Source organism: Sander vitreus, chromosome 8 (genome assembly GCF_031162955.1).
Source record: "Sander vitreus isolate 19-12246 chromosome 8, sanVit1, whole genome shotgun sequence".
Lineage (NCBI taxonomy): Eukaryota > Metazoa > Chordata > Actinopteri > Perciformes > Percidae > Sander > Sander vitreus.
In genome coordinates this window covers 8690196-8709140 of record NC_135862.1, presented here as the reverse complement: position 1 = coordinate 8709140, position 18945 = coordinate 8690196, and the positions used below count along the sequence as shown (strand labels likewise).

The following is an 18945-nucleotide window of genomic DNA, read 5'->3' as shown; positions in this document are numbered from 1 at the left end:
GAGCATTGCCGGCCTGGTGGAATTCAGGAATTCACACACACACACACACACACACACACACACACACACACACACACACACACACACACACACAAGGCATTTACTATTTAGCTTCTTTTTTACCTTTAACTTTCCAGGGAAAGTTGCCTGAACACATTCTGTGTTTTCCAGTAACACATTCACACTGGCAGTAGTAAATGCTGCAGTAGAAGCACCAACTTAATGGCTCAGTGTGCGTTAAACAAACCAGGTTGTCCGACTCCATGTCTGAAGGTAAAACCTATTTTGAGGGTAAAAAAGCCTTCACAGAGTCATCACAGTGTGGAGATAACAGCATCCACTTTCAGACAATCTCTCTTCAAAGACAATCATGATGTTGTACACCTGAAAAGTAACGGATATTAGTTCTTTGAAGAAAGACAAAAAAGGGCTTGAGAGAAGTTGAAATCCTGCATGCATCCTGCACCCAGTGAACGGGATTGTCAGATTGTCAATTTCTGAAAATTTGGAAAACGCCCCCCTTATGCCAACATCAGAAAGGTTTGGAGGGGTGGGTGGAGTTGTTTTAGATGCTGTTTGATGATCCGATAAGCACTTTTGTTTATAGCACACTGAGGCTCTTATATAGACAAATCTACTGGAACAGTTTGGGGGGATTGTATATGTTGCCAAAGGGCACTTCAACTGTAGATATCAATGGAGGAGGGAAAAACAACTGCTTGTAGCATCATGAGAATACATGTTATACAAAAGGTTTCAAGAGCCCAACAAGTCAGAGAACTTTCTAAACCTACTGTACTGATACGGCTGCTTTTTATTTTTGTTTTTAATTTTCGAAAATCCCGGAATATGTCATGATTGAATAAGTGGTTGAAAAACAAAAAAAATACTGTACACAAGTGAGACAAATGTGTCACAACTCCAGTTTAATTCTAGGCTTCCACGATGCCAGCTGCATGCAAATCACACGCACACCTTTCTTAGTTATGAGTCCACGTGTGTGACCACAAGGTGTGGCGTTGCTGCTGATGATTTGGCAGTGTGTGAGTGAGTGAGTGAGTGGAGTAAGCTTCAGTAGCTACTGTAGATCAGCAGCAACCACTAGTGAAGAGTAAACCCACGAGGAGTTTAAAATATGCCTGTAATCCTTAAATGATCTTCACTGATGAGTGATCAGGGGCGGGAGCGAGTGTATGTGGAGGTAGACAAGAATTACTCTGTGTTATTCACAGCTCACATTAACCGTGTAACTACTAATGCAATCATCAGTAGTACAGTACAACCCTCAGTTTTTGGGACTGGGGAGGAAAACACATCTTCTGTGTCGAGAGATTTAAAGTTAAAGTGCCCATATTATGAAAAAAAAAAACACTTTTTCTGGGATTTGGGGTGTTCTTTTGTGTCTCTGGTGCTTCCACACGCATACAAACTTTGTAAAAAATCCATCCATGCTGTTTTGAGTGAGATACGGTTTCTGAATGTGTCCTGCCTTCAGTCTCTGGGTGAGCTGTTCAAAATCGGCACACTTGTGACGTCACAAGCCTAAACAAGCTGGCTAACCGCAACCGTTAGCTCTTAGCGTTAGCATGCTAACGCTAATGCTAGCATGCTACCTCGTTCTCAATAGCAAAGCACTGCTACAACACACACAAGTTCACCATAATCTACAAAAGAACTACTTACATGTGCGCCCTCATTTAGAAGTCTCCCAGCTAATCCTGCCTTGTAACTGACCGAAGTTGGAGAAACTTTCTTTTACTGTCCATAGAGCTAGCTAGCTGACATGATCTACATCTGAGCTACTGCGCATGTGCGAGTGCAATCAAAGATAGTACAGAAGAAGAAAAGAGGTCTCACTCTGTAGCTAAAACAGAGACCATGTGAAAAGAGGAGCTGCAGCAGTGAGAGAGCTGTGCAGTACAACAAAAATATGGTGTTTTTTGAAAATTAAACCATGTAAACCTATTCTGATACAACCTTAAAATACAATTATGAACCTGAAAATGAGCATAATGTGGGTGCTTTAAGTGAACTTGTGTGTGTTTATGTGTGTATGTGAGCAGTGTTGAGGAATGCTGAGGTTTGGTGTTTATTGCTGTTATGCTGGTGAGAACCGACTGTGGGAGAGGAGGGGGTGTTACTGTTTACCAGCCAGACTCTTGAAGACCTGCAGGACGAGTTGAGCTTCTCATCTGTATTTAATATCTTGGATGTATGCCTGGCTCTGGCAGCTTTCCCTACTTTTTTATATGATCCTAAAGACTCCCCGTCTCCTCTAATGCATTTGTTATAGACGCAGAGTAATTTACTGCATGTTTGCTGCACTGCTGCTGTAAGATATCAGTTTTTATTGTCTTTCTTTGCCAAAGAACAATCTGGAGATGTACAAACGTAGGAGTTTTAAAGATGAGAAACGCACCTCTTCATCTCAGTGGCTATAGAGAGAGAAAAGGGTCGGTACACAATCAGTGGATAGAAGAGAACTTTGCGAGTCACTAAAATGCAAGTCTTAAGTCTTTTATTAAAGCCTCTTTTCAATCAAAGCTTTAATTTGAGTCACATAAACAAGACTAAGAGTCCATTTATTACAATCCTGTTAGCCTAGTTTCCACCTCATCTAAAGAATTGATGACTCTGACTGTGTGGATGAAGATGTACACAAGTTGTAACGTTTATTGATGTTTACTGCAAATTCTGCCCTAATAGTTCCTGAACAAATTAAAAAACACATAAATGCATTTCTAATGCAGCATCTAATGGACAAATGCAACCACAATGTAGACTTGCAGGCTGCAGTGGTGATTTCTGAGAAGATGTAGTTAATTAATTACCTTTCAGATCAAATTTCAGAGCATCAAATGCATCTTTACAGTATAAATTCTTAAACGTGTATTTAGTCGTGCACAGTGGAGACAGCTGCATGGTGCCATCTCCTGTATTGTCCTGTGTAGAGCTGAAAGAATTAAGTGATAAGTCAATAGACAGCGAATTAATTGGCAACCATTTTTTATATAGCATTTTTGCCTTTATTGGACAGATGACAGTGTAGAGGCAGACTGGGCAAAGAGAGAGGATACGCCCACAGCCGGAATCGAGCCGGAGACGTTGGGGTTACTGTATGGGCCATGCGCTGTAACCATTACATTACCGAGGCACTCTGATCTGCAACTACTTTGATGAGTCAATTGCACCTGTCGATAGTCGATTATTCATTTAAGTCATTTCTTCAACCAAATATTTGCTTATTTCAAATGTGCAGATTTTGTGCTGTCCTCTGTCGTATATGATGTGACTTCTAGTCGGACATAAAAAGATAAAGGTATATAAAATACACCACCATGGGCTGTAGGAAACTGTGATGGGTGGTGTTGTTTTTTTTTTTTGTTTTTTTTTAGACAATAATCAATGAATAAATAATAAAAAATAATTTTCATTTGCAGCCCTACTCCTGTCCGCCACTTTCTCTCCTTTACTTTTTCTCCTCTCTACACTTACACCCTCCTCTCCTTGCTGAACGTCTCTCCTTTCTCCGTCGGACTCTTTCTCTTTAAATATTAATGCCTACTTGGAAGGAGCTCTGTTTTCTAACATTAGCACCTGAGTGATGGCTCTGAATGGGCGTGACCCAGGCCTGAACCTGTCCTCCAGTCAAATGACTGGCACGCTCTCATTAAGACGTCCTCTGCTCTTTCAATCTCCAATTTAAAGCACGAGCTCATTCCCCCACCACGTCAGTTTACGGCCTTATCTCCACATGTTGTCAGCACTGCAAATTCGACCGTATCAAAACAAGACGTAACAGGCGTTTAGCCTCCTCTACTTCGCCGCCTCTTTTGTTCATCTTCTTTCCACAGCTTTCTCTTTCTTCTCACCTCATCTTATCTCCTCCCTTGCTGGCTGTGCCTGACTTATATCACTTTATGTCTTCATCCATCATCATCAAACTCTGTCGCTTCAAATGCTGAACATACAGTATTAAGTTCACGTCGGACCATTGTACTTGGCGTCTAATAGCCGTCCAGTTCCTGCCTGAATGACCTCACCGCATGCAGCTGTTCAAGGAAATGCTAGAAAAGTGTATTCATCTCCCAAAAAACAATTTGGCGGCCAACTTCGTAGCTCTACACGTAATTTGTCAGAGCCTCAGCTGGTATAAAACCTTTGCTCCTCACTCTGAACTTTGCCCCTAAAAGACCATCTATCAGTCCCCTGCCCTGATCCTTCATAGGGTGCAACACAACCTTCCTGCTACACCTGATGTCTCCTGCTGTCCAGCTCGCTGGTTCATAAAGTCTCAACAGACAGTCCAGTGATTTTCCGCTCTGCTGCAGCGGAGGATGGAGGGGTTAAACTGTAGCTTTCGATGCAACAAGGCAGGCAAGGGAAGAATTAAACTTGCTGTATATTCGTTTTTTTGGGAAACAACGTCATTACCCGAAGTAGGGATTTAGATTTCCCTCCTATCCTTTAAACTGGTAATCCGCAATATCCTTTTATTTTGGTGACATCTGTGGTGTTTATGAATGGTATGTCTCAGAGATCCTTTGTGTATCACGATGACTGCACGGTGATGTCTTTTTTCTTTTAGTTTTATGTTGATACCTTTTCTACCAAGGTATTTTTTCTGTTTATTACAAACAAATTACTTTTGCTTCTGCTGGAAATATAACACACCATATTACCTTCTGCCCAAAATGGATTTGTCCAGGAAAGGAAAACCTACCAGACACCAGCTGTTTGCTCTATATCAATGTGTGATAGGAAAAAGGCATATATCCACATTGTGTCATGGTGGATTTCACATGTTTTATTTGTACAGAATTGTAAGTGTCCTGGCAGTTCAGAACCAACATTAACTACAAAATTTAAAGTAGGTCTGCATCATTTTGTTGATCCAAGCTCATTTTTTAGGGTAGATTTGCTTAGACCAACTGTGAATTATAATTTTAGATATTTTGTATTTCTTACATTTTATCCCCTGGGTTAGAGTTATATTTGAAAATGCATAATAAACCGTTATTAATAAACATTATTCTTAGGTATTTTTGATGTGTGTGGTTCAGTGTGACGGTTGATACTTACGTAAACCCACACTCACATACTGTCCACTCTCTCCCATGCTACTGTATCTGTCATCCGTTCTTGTGAAAGCAGCCTGTCTTTCCCTAGCGGCTAATGTTTTAGCGGTGACACGAGGATGACAGTAATAAGTCACTAGCTTCCAGCTTAATGACTCACTGAGTTAGACTGACAGCTGAGATCAGTCAGTTCCAGAGAACTGATAAGGATGAGCCAACTGCAGAGCTGAATGAAGGCTAGAACAGCTGGTTTCAGTAACTGTATATTTATATCAAACCAGAAAAGGCCAGCTGGTGGAATTTGGATACACAGAGCGTTTAGAAAGTGATGATGTAAGCCAGCTCAGACACAAGACGGGACTGTGGCGCCTTACTGAGATCAGTTCAGTGCTAACCAAGCTATCAAAATGCTAGAGGCTAATGTTGCTCATACATAGCATCTATGGGTGAGTCCCCTTTTGTTTGCCCAATGCATGTGGGTAACACGATACACAGTCCTGCCCATGGTTTTACAGTATTCCACTGATCTACAGGTGGCGTAAAAGCAGCAAAAACACAATGTGTTTTGGTGATAGTAAACATAACCTTTGTTAGTTTACAAGAAAACTCCATAGTGCATCTTTAATTTACTGTTGAGTTGATGTTATGCATTTCACTCTTTTTACTTTTACTTTTGTGGACTGTGGGTTACTGTGGCACGGTCGCCGGGCTGTGTCTGTTCCACCTCTTACCACATGTTGTCTGTGATGCACAATTTGGTTGTTTGCCACCTGAAAGAGCAGGAAGAAGAAAAAAAGGAGAAGAAAAACTGTTCTTGTTGTTTTGATGTTTCAATGTGTGCGGAGATCTCAACAAAAAGTGTGGATGCACTCGTAGTGTGAATTCTCAATTCACTTTAGTTTATATGTTTGTTAATCAATCAATGCATTGTCTCTCATACTACTGATCCGATTTGGATCTGCAGTCTGGGAACTTCGGAGTGACACAGATTTGCCCGAGTAGCTTTCCTTCAGTGTCCGTTTGTTCATTTGTTTGGTTCTTATCTGTACAAGCACCAGAAATATCAAAAAGGACCTCACCAGACAGCACAAACGGACCGTGAATACTGTAGAATGTATTTTCATTTCTGCATAATAGACTTGAAGCTCTGACCTGTTACTCGTTTGAACAGCTCATTAGCATCTCAACAAGTGTTTTGAATCTTGTGTACTCATCTCTGTCCGTTTCTCAGCTCTGTCGTCTCTGCCTCTGCTCCGTCTTTCCTCCCTTACAGTTCACCTCTTTGTTTCTTACAGACGCCCAGCTGGTAATTTTCTCTCTCTCTCTCTCTCTCTCTCTCTCTCTCTCTCTCTCTCTCTCTCTCTCTCTCTCTCTCTCTGTGTCTGCCTCTCTGTCTGGTGGTGGCGGACTACTGCAGACTGCTGTAGGTGGTCAGGATCACTCCAGACGGCAGGAGGGAGAGGAGGGTCTGTCTGGGGCGCTCAAAGGACGACTGGCTGGCTCATCCTCTCCTTCCTCTTCCTGTATCTATCTGTCTAGCGCACGCATGCATGTTTAGAGAGCCTAAAAGGTAGGGGTGCTCCATTCAGAAAATGTCACGAATCAGTTTTCGATTCTTGATTCAAAAGCGATTCCCGATTCAAAAAAACGATTCACAGTGTGTAAACGTAGATCATTTTCCCATGTGATTGCAGTAGACGTACTATTTAATTTTTTTTATATATATATATATATATATATATATATATATATATATATATATGTATATATATATATGTATGTATATATATATATTTGAATCGGTAGAGCTTGAATCGCGATTCGAATGTGAATCGATTTTTTTGCACACCCCTACTAAAAGGGCAGTGGTACATGTTCTCATCGAAATAATAACCATGGTTTTTGTTTAGAAATTGTGTAAAATTGTTTGTTGTTTAAAGGGCAGCATCGTCACTTAGAATGCCTTGTCCTGCCTTTGCATTATGATTCCCAATAAACAGTCATGCAAACAGAGCTTGCATGGGGAATTGACTTGAAAGACAAATGATGTAGAAATGTCAAAATGTGTTAAATGTGTAAAATGTGTTTGTCTTGATAGTGAATTTCTAGATTGTTTCAAAGAGAAAGAAGAAGAAAGAGCATGAGGGAAACCAGATATAAATAAATACAAAATATATATATATATATATATATATATATATATAAGAGATGATGAAGTGCAGGGATCAGTAAATTAAGCAAGTAAGAGCAACTGGCAGAGATCAGTAAAGCTTTCACGGCTGTGGTCTTTGTTTTGGCCTACATTTAAATTGAGGTCTTGTTTCTACATTTTGGTTTTCTGGTAGTTTGTATTTTTATAGACTGGAGTCCAGAAAAACTAAATTGTCACTCTTGTCGATTTTCTGCATTTACTTATAATCTTAGAAAATAATAAGCTTCAATTCCCAGATTTGACTAACAATATGAAAACCATCTGACAATGCGATGTCAGAGTAATAGATACTGATGCTATTCCTATCAGCAAATAATAATTGAATTACGAAAACCCTGCTAGTGTCTCCATTACCCCCGTTCTTTGATTGACATTACTTATATATTTGTGCGTGTATGTATATTTAGTTTTGACACAAAACTCTATAATATAAATTGATACAAGAGACCTAATTAAATTAAACGTTAAAGAATTTCCAAAAAAGTACTTTAAATAAGTAAATTATTAATCATGTTTGGAACTCTTAATGCTGCAAACATTACTGACTCATCTGACTAATTGGCTTGTAAAATAATTGTTTATATTGAATTTTGGTCTGGTTTCGCAGTATTTTTATTAAAGTAAAAGCAACTGAATAACACTTTTTCTTAGCTACCATACTGTTCAGTAAAATGAATAAATTTTTAGCATCAATTAAATAACACCAAACGTCAGTTTAAACATATAAGTATAATATAGTCATCGCATAGTTGTAGTAGTTGATCTCTGTCCCATAATCATCAGCACATTTATCATCGTTTACGGTTTATATATTTTTTTCAACATCACGTTTGAGGTTTCGTAATCTATGAAAGTCTGAGTGTGCGCGTGTCTGTGAGAGTGAAAATTGAGTGCTCTGTTCACTATCTACAGAGACTTGGTGAATTAAACCATTGTGCTCTCATTACAGCCACTTTTGTGTGGAAGGTGGCAGCTGTTAATCTTGGCACACGGCTAGAGCCCTTGGATTATCACACACACACACACACACACACACACACACACACACACACACACACACACACACACACACACACACACACACACAGAGGGTATGTGGCTCTGATAAGCTAGCCACTAGCCTTTAAATTCATGAAGCAGCTACTGTTCCTCATTGTTTTGAATAGCTATCAGTTCTTGTCTCCCTCTTTGACTCGGTCTCATGCTCCTCTTTTGTGCCGTCTGTGATAATAGTTCCCTTTACGGACCAAAACAGAAAGCCTATTGAGTCGACCTACTCTGTCATGGGACAGATGAAATCGCCATGACTCTACTGACCCTGTTCTGACTCAATGTACTGGAAATGCCCAAGGACATAAAGTGATGTCTGAAACCACTAATTTCTCCTTTGAACCATGTTATGTTGCTTTGCTGCCGTGTTTAACCTCTTCTATCTCTTCTGTCTCCGTCTCTGTCCTCCAGTTGGGATGTCCTGAGTCAGTCCTACGGGCCCAGAGAGCGCTGTGCTGATGGGACCTGCTGCGCCACCATGAGCTTACAAGATGGCGGCTGCAGCTACGCCAGCAGCGCCAATATGGCCACGGCTAGTGGCAGCATGCGGCGGCGCCTGGAGGACCAGGAGTTCACCCTGCGAGTCTACCCGGGCACCCTGGCTGAGGGAACCATCTACTGCCCCGTTGGCGCCCGCAAGAACACCACAGCTGCTGAAGCCATCGAGTGCCTCATCGAGCGGTTGCGCCTGGATCGTACCAAATGCTACGTGTTGGCTGAGGTGAAAGAGTTTGGCGGGGAGGAATGGATCCTGAACCCCGGCGACTGCCCTGTTCAGCGGATGATGCTGTGGCCGCGGAGCGCCCTGGAGAACCGCAGCGGACTGGGCAGTGGCGACGACTACCGCTTCCTCCTGCGGGAGAAGAACCTGGATGGATCTATTCATTATGGCGGCAGCCTGCAGATGTGGCTGCGGGTGACTGAGGAGCGTCGCCGCATGGTAGAGCGGGGTTTCCTCCCCCAGCCTGCAGGGAGCGACCCTCCGTCCGACCTCTGCACTCTCCCAGAGCTAACAGAGCGCGCCATTTTGGAAAGCCTTCGTGCACGTTTCCGCCAGGAGAAGATCTACACTTACATCGGGAGTATTCTTATTGTGATTAACCCCTTTCAGTTCCTGCCAATCTACAATCCTAAATATGTCAAATTGTACGACAACCACACTCTGGGGAAGCTGGAGCCCCACATTTATGCCGTGGCGGATGTGGCGTATCACGCCATGCTACAGCGACGGAGGAACCAGTGCATAGTCATTTCTGGTGAGAGCGGATCTGGGAAAACCCAGAGCACCAACTTCCTCATTCATCACCTGACTGCGCTCAGCCAGAAGGGATTCGCCAGCGGGGTGGAGCAGATCATCCTGGGAGCGGGGCCTGTGTTGGAGGTAAGGAACTCTTGACAGCACCTGCAGTATTGAACAGATGTTACAGAGGATGTGCTCATGTTGGTTTGTCGGTTTGTCAGGAAGATAGTAGGGGTGTAACGATACATCGATCTGGATCGATATATCGATTCAATGATCGACGATCCAATATTATCGATGCAAAGTAAAAACATTGATACACATCGTCTGTAAGATTCCCCTTTATTTTAGATCCCACTTTATATTCATTCTTTTTGTTAAAACGAATAGTTTGTTTTTAATTGAAATGTCTGTGTTGTGGATCTGCATTTCCACCTTTTTTAGATGCCAAAAGGAACATCTCAGAAACAAATAGCTTCCAAATCTTTGATAGGAATGATATCTGACGATGAATGATGAACCTTTCAATCTTGTTGTATGTATTGTCGTGCTTTGAGTGAATTGTACCTGACTGTCTGGTATGGCCATAAGACCACCTCACTTGAGTCTTATAGCCCTTTTCCACTGTAGAATCTTTCTCGGAAACCCACAAACATTTTTATAAACTTTTAGCTGTAGTTTGATCAAGAGGAACTCGTGTCTAAATGTAGTTCCTGCCCCCCATGAAGGCAAATGGGAATGCGCAAAGATAACTTGTATGGTTCTGATTTAGTTCCTGAGTTTAGTTCCTGGGGATCTTTAGTTCCTGGGACCATTTGGTGGAAAAGAGCCAAAAGTTAACACCTAAGACCAAATGGCGATGTTCTTCGCAAGAGCTACTAAAAGAGTCTACGTTGTAGCTTGATTGTTCAGATAGCTTTTAAGGTGTCAAGTGTAGACCTTTAAGATGGTAACGGTTGTTTCATAGCAAGACAAAGACACAAACTATTAAGGCTCAAGTTAAGATCAAGAAATGTATAAACTTGAGACCAAGACTTGTAGTGCTATAGCCATGGGGACTACTTAATTTAGGACTGGAATATTCTATAATTGTCCCATTCTTAACAAATCACCATGTTTAGTTGTTTAGTGAAACATGTCCTACTTACTATAGCAGCAAGCTCAAGCCAAGCTGAATGGGATTCATATGTTGTGAATTAGACACAAAGAAAGTGACAAAAGCCTCATGAAATCTGAAGATAAGTCAGCAGGTTATTTCTCCAGTGTTGGATTGTCAGCTCATGAGACGAGGCATGAAATGGATTATAGAAATGTCCTTCTGAAACTAGAATGCCTCGACCTGCAGGGAACCCTATATTCAGCCCCGGCTTTACCACATATGACTCTTATATATATTATTTGACCCAGAAACTGGGTGTCCACTCCAATCTCTGCATTGATGGGAGAAAAAAAACGGAAAGGGAATGTTGCCTAATCCGCCCTGGATTATAAATCAATTATGGATTATGGAATTTCATTGGGAATTTCATGTGTCTATTCAAGGGCAACATGTTCTCTTCAGCCTTATAAATATGACTTAGTGAGCTCCCAATAATGTGTTGTTTACTGGCAGCCATTTTGTTCTGAAGCACACAGCTTCCTGTCAGGACGTATGGGGATGTCATGTCAACACGCAGCTGTGCATGTTGACTCCATGTGCGTCCCATGTGGAAGTCTGTACAGTAAAACGAGGCAGTTGTATGCTTTGTCATCTGGAAATCATGAATCACCTTTTAGACCTCCTCGCTGCTTCTGGGGAAAAAACTTTTAACTGCAGCTGTTTTCGTGTTTACACTTTTCTTATGCAAAGAATAAATGGTCTCTGGTCACTGGGAAAACGTAATTTCGTTTTAAAATGTCCTGCAAAATAGGAGCTTTGGAGGCAGACGGTTTGCATGTGACTACTGCTTTATACTATGCCATACATCCTAAGAATCCCCTTGCAAAATTGTAGAAAATCACTGGTATTTTGGTATAGCTTCACCACATAGCTGTGGTTGAACCTGACTGTCATACGGGTACAGTTGCACTTCTCTGCAGGTGATGATTTGGTGCTTGTGACTGAATACCTGTCAGAGCTCAGGGGCTGGAGGCGACAGCGCTGGGATGACTGAGAGGCTTGTTTTGATAATAACACAGATAGAGGAACAAGACTCTCTGAGGAACTGGATACTGTTTGGTGGCGTGTGTGTGGGAGCTTGACTGTGTCCCATGTAATCACTTCCCCATCAATCACCTGTCTGACCGAGGTGTGAGAAACAAGGTGCACAGTCAGAGACGAACAAGCAAAGGGAGTTATAAGAACAGGAATATTCCATCTTTAATTTCTGGTTTTCAATTTGTTGTGCTGTTGTTGATACTTTGCTAGATGTAGGAAAGAGTTTAGTATCAGAAAATGCTTCAGTGATCTGAAATACCAACAGTGAACATCATGTTTTTTGTTTGTCAAAAATGGAAGAGCTTAGTAAGAGTTTTTCTAGAGCCACATTTGTAGTAGTTGCAGCAATATTAGTTGGAATTATTTAGCCTGGGAAAACCCTGACGAACTTCCGGCAAATTTGAGATTTGCTCTGCATGTCAGTCTGGCCAACAGCCCATTCAAGCCCATTTCCAATTTATCCAAATCGAGGCACCAATCACAAACGTTGAGGCGGGCTTTACACGATGACGATAGCGCAGCGACGGTGAGCAGCTTTTTGTTTACATTCAACTTGACGGCTACCGAGGCGCAGCAACCCGTTGATGCCGCTGTCGCTGCTACGTCACCCGGATCGTTGGAAATGATGCGCCCAGAGGCATTTGAGCGCCGTCCGTTGGTGACGCCCCTTTGGAAATGAGCTGGGAATGAACCTTGCCCAGACCCACTCTCAGTTACAACTGAGAAGGGTCTGGTGTCAACCAGGCTAGGAATTATTTACCATAATACACAGAATATGTTTACAGTATCTCTAGCATGGAATAATCACCAAAGATATACAACTTTGCAGGAAGAACGTAATTGGATGTAATTAGATTTTCACTAAAATCAGGAGATAGAATTTGTATTAATTTGCCAAGTAGTTTTTAAAAAGCTCATTTTATAAATGGGATAATCTGATATCAAGGCAAATATGTGACCACCCATACCAAAGTGACAACATCACACTGTATGAACTTGTGACTCTCACTATCCAGCTGCTCACACACCATAAACAACACATAACATAAACTGTTCTCCTGTGTGCTGTAGCTTTTCCAACACTCTCTGACATCTGAACACGATGTCCACATGAATGCATTGTGTGCATCCCATGAACAACAGCTGGATGCAGAGGCATTATGGGCTGCTGTGAATGCCCCGGGGCCTGATGTGTTTCTTTGAGAAGCGGCTCTCTGGGGTAAAAAGTTTGCTCTCTGGCCAAGAAAAAAGACTGCTGTGTTGAACCAGCCAAATACTTTGGTTTCCACAAGTTGTATTGCCAATTACAGAACCATTTGCCTCGGTCAGATGCTGCCGCTGCTGCACTGAAGCTTTGTGAGAGTTTGAATGTCGCCTGAGGCAGAGTCAACCTGACAATATGAGGTCAGCAAGAACTTATTGGATGGAGTTCAAATGCATGCTAATCTTAAAGAAGTATTAATTCTGGCCATTTTGTTGTTTCCCTGATGTTGTTCCTGATACTATGATCCCTTCATCTACTCCCATCCTCCCTCTAAATGCCTGTGAATTGGTCTGCTTATTGTCTATTTGCAGATATTTAACTCAAGATACAGCGTTGGGCTAGTTATTAAACATTTTATCAATTACTCATTATACACTCAGTTGCTGGTTCACTAATGCAGTTTAATACAGAGTTCCTGCCAAAATTATCATGAAGTTGAATCAACACTGCTCTAAACCATGTGGGGACTACTTACCGCCTAACTCAGGCACTATGTTGTCCGTGATCAATGTGGTAATTATCGATTAATCGTTTCAGTCATTTTTACGGCAAAAACGACAAGTTCCCACTCTTCCAATGTGATGATTGGCGTCTTTTCTTTGTTTTACATCATTGTAAATGATTGTCTTTGGTTTCGCACTGTTACTTAGACAAAACAAGCAATTTGAATATGTAATCCTGGGTTCTCAATTAATCAGTTAATTAAGGATATCATGCGCAGATTAAACAATAATGAAAATAATTGTTAGTTGCAGCCCTAAAATATTCTGTTGACATAATCATCAAAATTGCCTGCGAAGTAAAAGCAGATACTGTAGCACACCTGAGAATTTATAGCTGAGAACAAGTACAAAGAGATCTAAACTTGTACACACACTTACATTGTAATGAAGTTTGCCTTACAAAAATCTAATTTACAATCAAGATAACCTAGAGAGAAACAAAGCAATGTGAAAACGGAGAGAACTGTGGCAAAACCATGAATGTAGCTACTTGGCACGTTGGTAGAAAACAAGGACAGTTTGTGTCAACAGGCGAAATAAGCAGTAGACATCCCGACTTTGTACCAGTGTCAAGAATGAAGGTCTGGAATAAAAAGGAAAACATTTCTCAGGATGAACTAGGTCTCGCTGGCAGGAGATGCTGTGGTTGGGCCTTGATTTAAGAACATTTGTGTAAGTGCCTGTAGACTCAGATAAGTCATTCTTTTTGGATTCACTTAAGAAGCTTACTGCCAACTGCATGAATGGATAGAGGGAGGGGAACCTGCACACGAGTGAAATATTAGTTTTTAAACCTTTTTTATAAATATTTTAAAATCAATTATATTGTGCTTTCCACATGTGACAACATTTAAACGTGATAAGCTGATCTTAAATATCACCGTGGGGTGTGCTTTGAGGCGGGGATTATTTTCCTCCCTTTCTCCTCCCCCCCTCAATTTTAACTCTAAACAGTGAAAGCTTCTTTCTGCTCAGGGTAAATAGCTTTTGGTGAGACTGGTGGTAAAAATAAAATGGAAAAGCTTGATCCAGCCTGAGTTCCTTCTTCACCCCTGCATCTGTCAACCTCTCCTCTCCCGTTGGATCCAGCGTGGCCATCAGCCCTGCGCTTCACATCGTGTTACTGTGAAGCACAAGGTCAACAGCATTGCAGGCGAAGGCTATTTTAGTCATCCGTTGAGCCAGTGTGGAGGACTCGCACTCCTACACAACAGGAGACACGAGCAAATGCGTTCATATACACACATAACTCGACACATAACAAGCTCAAAGCAGAAACGGGCAGCTCCAAACACACGGACATGAGCACAGATGCACAACAGTGTAAGGAGGTCACTTACTTTTGAGTTTATTTTCATGGCAGTGATCTGACTTTTACGCCAATTTTGTGCTTTTTGCCTGGAATCCTTCTCTGCCCTGTTTATACTAAATTAAGAAACTATTTTCTTCAGTACACTGTCTGCTCCTAAACTTCCAGGATTCTCCCTCCACTGACGAAGATGTGACAATTTAGTGAATTATTATTATTTTTTTTAAATGAAACCAAAATAGAAAGACTGGTGTGGGCTTGGTGATAATTCAGTTTTATTTTACTGTATATTAAGTTAAAGTAGAATCATATTATGATGCATATCATTGCAGCATCATGTAATGATTTTAATAAATGATGTCGCCCAAATGAATTAAGGAAAACTAAGAAAAATAAGTTGTGTTTTTGTTTTGTTTTACATGTGTGATAAAGTTCAGACTGATCTAATGCAAAACACTGGATTACTATTCAATGCATTAAACACCACATTATGCTGTGTAACGACATTGTGATATAATAGGAGAAAATATTCCTGTTAACAGGGCTGCAAGTAGCAATTATTTTCATTATCGATTAAGCTACCATTCATTTTCTTGGTTCATTGTTTGGTTTAAACCCTGGGATTGACTGGCATGCTGTCCAGGGTGCACCCCGCCTCTTGCAAAATGTGAGCTCCTCCCGGCCGTCCAAAAAGGAAAAGTGGGTATAATTAATGGATGGATGGATAAATGGATGTTTGGTTACACATAGTGAAAATGTTTCTATAACAATTTCCTGAAGCCCAAAGTTCAAATTGCTTGTTTTGTCACCTAAGACAAAAAAACCCGCAGCAAATCCTCACAATTGAGAAGCTGAAGCTGAGACATGTTGGTTTTTTTTCCTTGAAAATTACTTTAAACGATTATCAATCATTTTAGTTGCTATCCTGATATTGATTTTAGTCATAATACATACCCGCTACTTCTCATTTTTAAGAGGATGTTTAACCTGAAGCACTTACCCTGCTGCATACAAACACATCCACACAGACCTGCCAGTTTATGATAGCGACTGGATTAGTTTCATCTTCCCCATACTTTGCCTTCTTTCAAGTACAAGTACTGTGTTTTTGTGTGTGGCTTTAAAGCCTCCTTTTTTCCATTTAACCCCTTAACAGTAAGCTGAGTCACTCTGACCGAGCACATAGAGCTTTATTGTGTTGATCGGCGACCCTTAGCTCTTGATGGACACGTCGGCCGCTGCAGGGATCAGTCTCATGACCTTTTGGCTACAGTGCAGCCTTTGAGGGAGGGAGGGAGGGAGAGAGAGAGAGAGAGAGAGAGAGAGAGAGAGAGAGAGAGAGAGAGAGAGAGAGATCAGAAATACAGCGGTGCAGCCACATGGCGAAACAATGACGGTCAGCATTACATCACGCCAGCGGTATCATCTAACAGTTCTCTATATGCTCTGATCGCCTGCTGGAATCATTTCTTGTCATGGAAAAGCCTTTTAATAACGCACCGCAGATGGCCAGTAACTGCAGCAGTGTGTAATGTGAGCTGCTTTGAGAGCCAGGCGACAGTAGAGATATGACTGTAGCAGGATAGTGCTGGCTGGAAGACAGCTGGCAGGCTGATGGGAAGGACTTGGCTTCTGAGGTCGTTTGTGTCTGGTTGTTGTTGTGCAGTCAGGTGATCTCAGGTGCTCTTTTTTTGTCCCAGGTCTCAACACTGCACGTTACTGAGTTTCCGACAACTATATATACATACACCAGGGGAAATTTGACTGAGTTTGATTATTCAAGATGAAACTTACAGTAAATGTTGAAAGTTAATTGTGTTGAATGTTTTATGTGAACTTAAAAGTCAACTTTATCCATTTTGCAGTGATTAAAGGAAGTGTGGTGATATTCTGTATTTTTCATATTGTCAGCAAATCCCACGAAAGAGATGGAAACCAAAGATGAACTGATCCTACTAACAACCATTGTCTTTTTAGCCAAAGCCTAATTTACTGTAGTATATTCCTCTGTGCCATAGAGCTCCATTGTTGCCCAAAAGACACATTAATGAGCCACTGTTGCACAGGTTGGCATGTTGCTGCATTATCATGAAAATGGCCAATTTAGACACACATATTTAGGACATACACTGTCCTGCTGCAGTAAATACTCACTAGAGGACCAAATGTGTAGTAATCCATCACTGAAAATAGTCCCCAACAAAAGTGCTATTTACTCCAGTTTGAATAACGTTTGCTAAAAACTACAATGCCCAGCTATTTCAGAAATGTAGCCTTTTTAATAATATTCATGACCCGTTCTTAAAGATTTACATCTTCAGTCGATAAGTATTGAGAGACAGACCTACTGTACATGTTGTTGTGTTTGGTCATTTCATGGGATATGTTGACAATAACAGATATATAGAATATCACATCATATGTTTGAATTTGCTTTTCTTACATGTCTTTTAGTGCTTTATAGTCCTTAAAAAACGCCTGGTCTTGGACACCACAATCAAACATCAAGTCAGACATTTTACCAGTCATGCAGAGTGTTTGCAGACAGTTGTGTGTGACAGGGATTTGTGGGTATTACTGCTCGATAATAATAACCCTAAAGCTAACCTGCATGAGACAAGTTTGGAGGTTTTGTGTCCCATCACCCGATTCATCTCTTGATGAACTGGTGATTCAGCCACTAACTGGTAATCTGACTAAGGGCAACATAGAAATGGAAGTAGTGTATAAAGTTATTGTAGAATGCACAATAATCTGTCAGACTTGGCCTTCAGCATCTGGTTCTCTTAAAGTCCCTCAGGAGTCCTCTATAGCTCAGACGTTATCAGGCTGTATGTGGTGGTGAAAATAAAGATCCTTGACATCATGTTGGATCATCAACAATATAAAGACTGCTAAATTGTCAGAGGAAGATGAGTCTGGAAGAAAAGACACATTTCAATCATCCTTGTTTTTGATGTGAGCTGGACAGACTATCACACAGACTCATAAATCTGAACAAAAAAAAAGGTTAATCCAGAAACCTCATGCTCTGCATTTGAAGGAACCCTTTTTTATTTTCAAATTGTGTAAACCCATCCAGTAAATTATGTACGGGCTTGTCTTAATTCAAGGTCCACAGCGGTTGATGGACTGCAGTTGACTGCACAAGACTTTTCTACTAAGTAGGTCTTTTGTTCTTACCTCAGCGAACTGGCAACTGGCCTGCAGTGTTTCACTCTCTTATGTCCAATAAATGCCAGAAAAATCTTAAAGCAACACTAGGTAACTTTTCCCGCTTCGGTCCCCCTACAGGTTGGAAGCAGAATTGTCCATTACATTACATTGTCCAGTTCATTCAAACTACAGATCCGCTACCCGATCTGGCAAACTTGCATAATGTAATGTAATGGACAATTCCGCTTCCAACCTGTAGGGGGACCGAAGCGGGAAAAGTTATCTAGTGTTGCTTTAAATGACTGACCCTGAAAAGACTTAAATTGAAAATCTTTTCTCATTCTTTAGACTTATTGTTTTACCATAATCTTTTTTTATATCATTTGCGCAGTAATGGCAGCTCTTCCCAGTTTCAGACATGACTATAGGTGAACCCTGCTCTTGCATGACAAGCGTACATTCGTACCTTAAATCCTCCTGAAGACAGACTGTGGCTTTGAGACTGACCCCAGCTGTGTGGTGCTGTATCTGAGGGCAGACAGACTGAGGGCTCCTGGGGGGCCGCGTGGGCCAGATTACAGCCTGTCTTTGTTCGGGTGGTGTGGCCAGCAGACTCGCCTGCCTGCTGCATTAGTGGCCGAGCAGACCTTCCCCCCCCCCCCACCTTCACCAGATGGTTCCCATCCAGATGTCCACCCCACCCTCCCCTGCTCTTAACCAGGCCCTCAGGGACAAGACCTGTCTCCTGTGGCTGATAGATGGCTCCAGGTAGTGCCTTGGCCCTCTGGTTTTAAAAGTGTGTGTTCAAAGGCATATGTATCATTAAGTGTGTAAGGGCTTGAGAAGCTGCCCAGCACCCAGCACCCATGACCCTGAGATTGGAGCATCTACTCGCTTTAAAGCTTTCAATACATGTAGCCTATGCATACTGTATAG

At 41.5% G+C, this 18945-nt stretch overlaps 1 protein-coding gene across 12 annotated transcripts in view; it reads left to right on the top strand.

The window, feature by feature from the left end:
- Positions 1–18945, top strand: part of LOC144521944 (unconventional myosin-IXAa-like) — a 147903-nt gene that overhangs the window by 27683 nt on the left and 101275 nt on the right. For all 12 annotated transcript variants that reach the window (XM_078256648.1, XM_078256641.1, XM_078256639.1 and 9 more), the window contains one exon: positions 8752–9721. In XM_078256648.1, the coding sequence (XP_078112774.1) occupies positions 8819–9721 (903 nt within the window). In that variant the 5' untranslated portion in view covers positions 8752–8818. The remainder of the gene's footprint in view (positions 1–8751; positions 9722–18945) is intronic.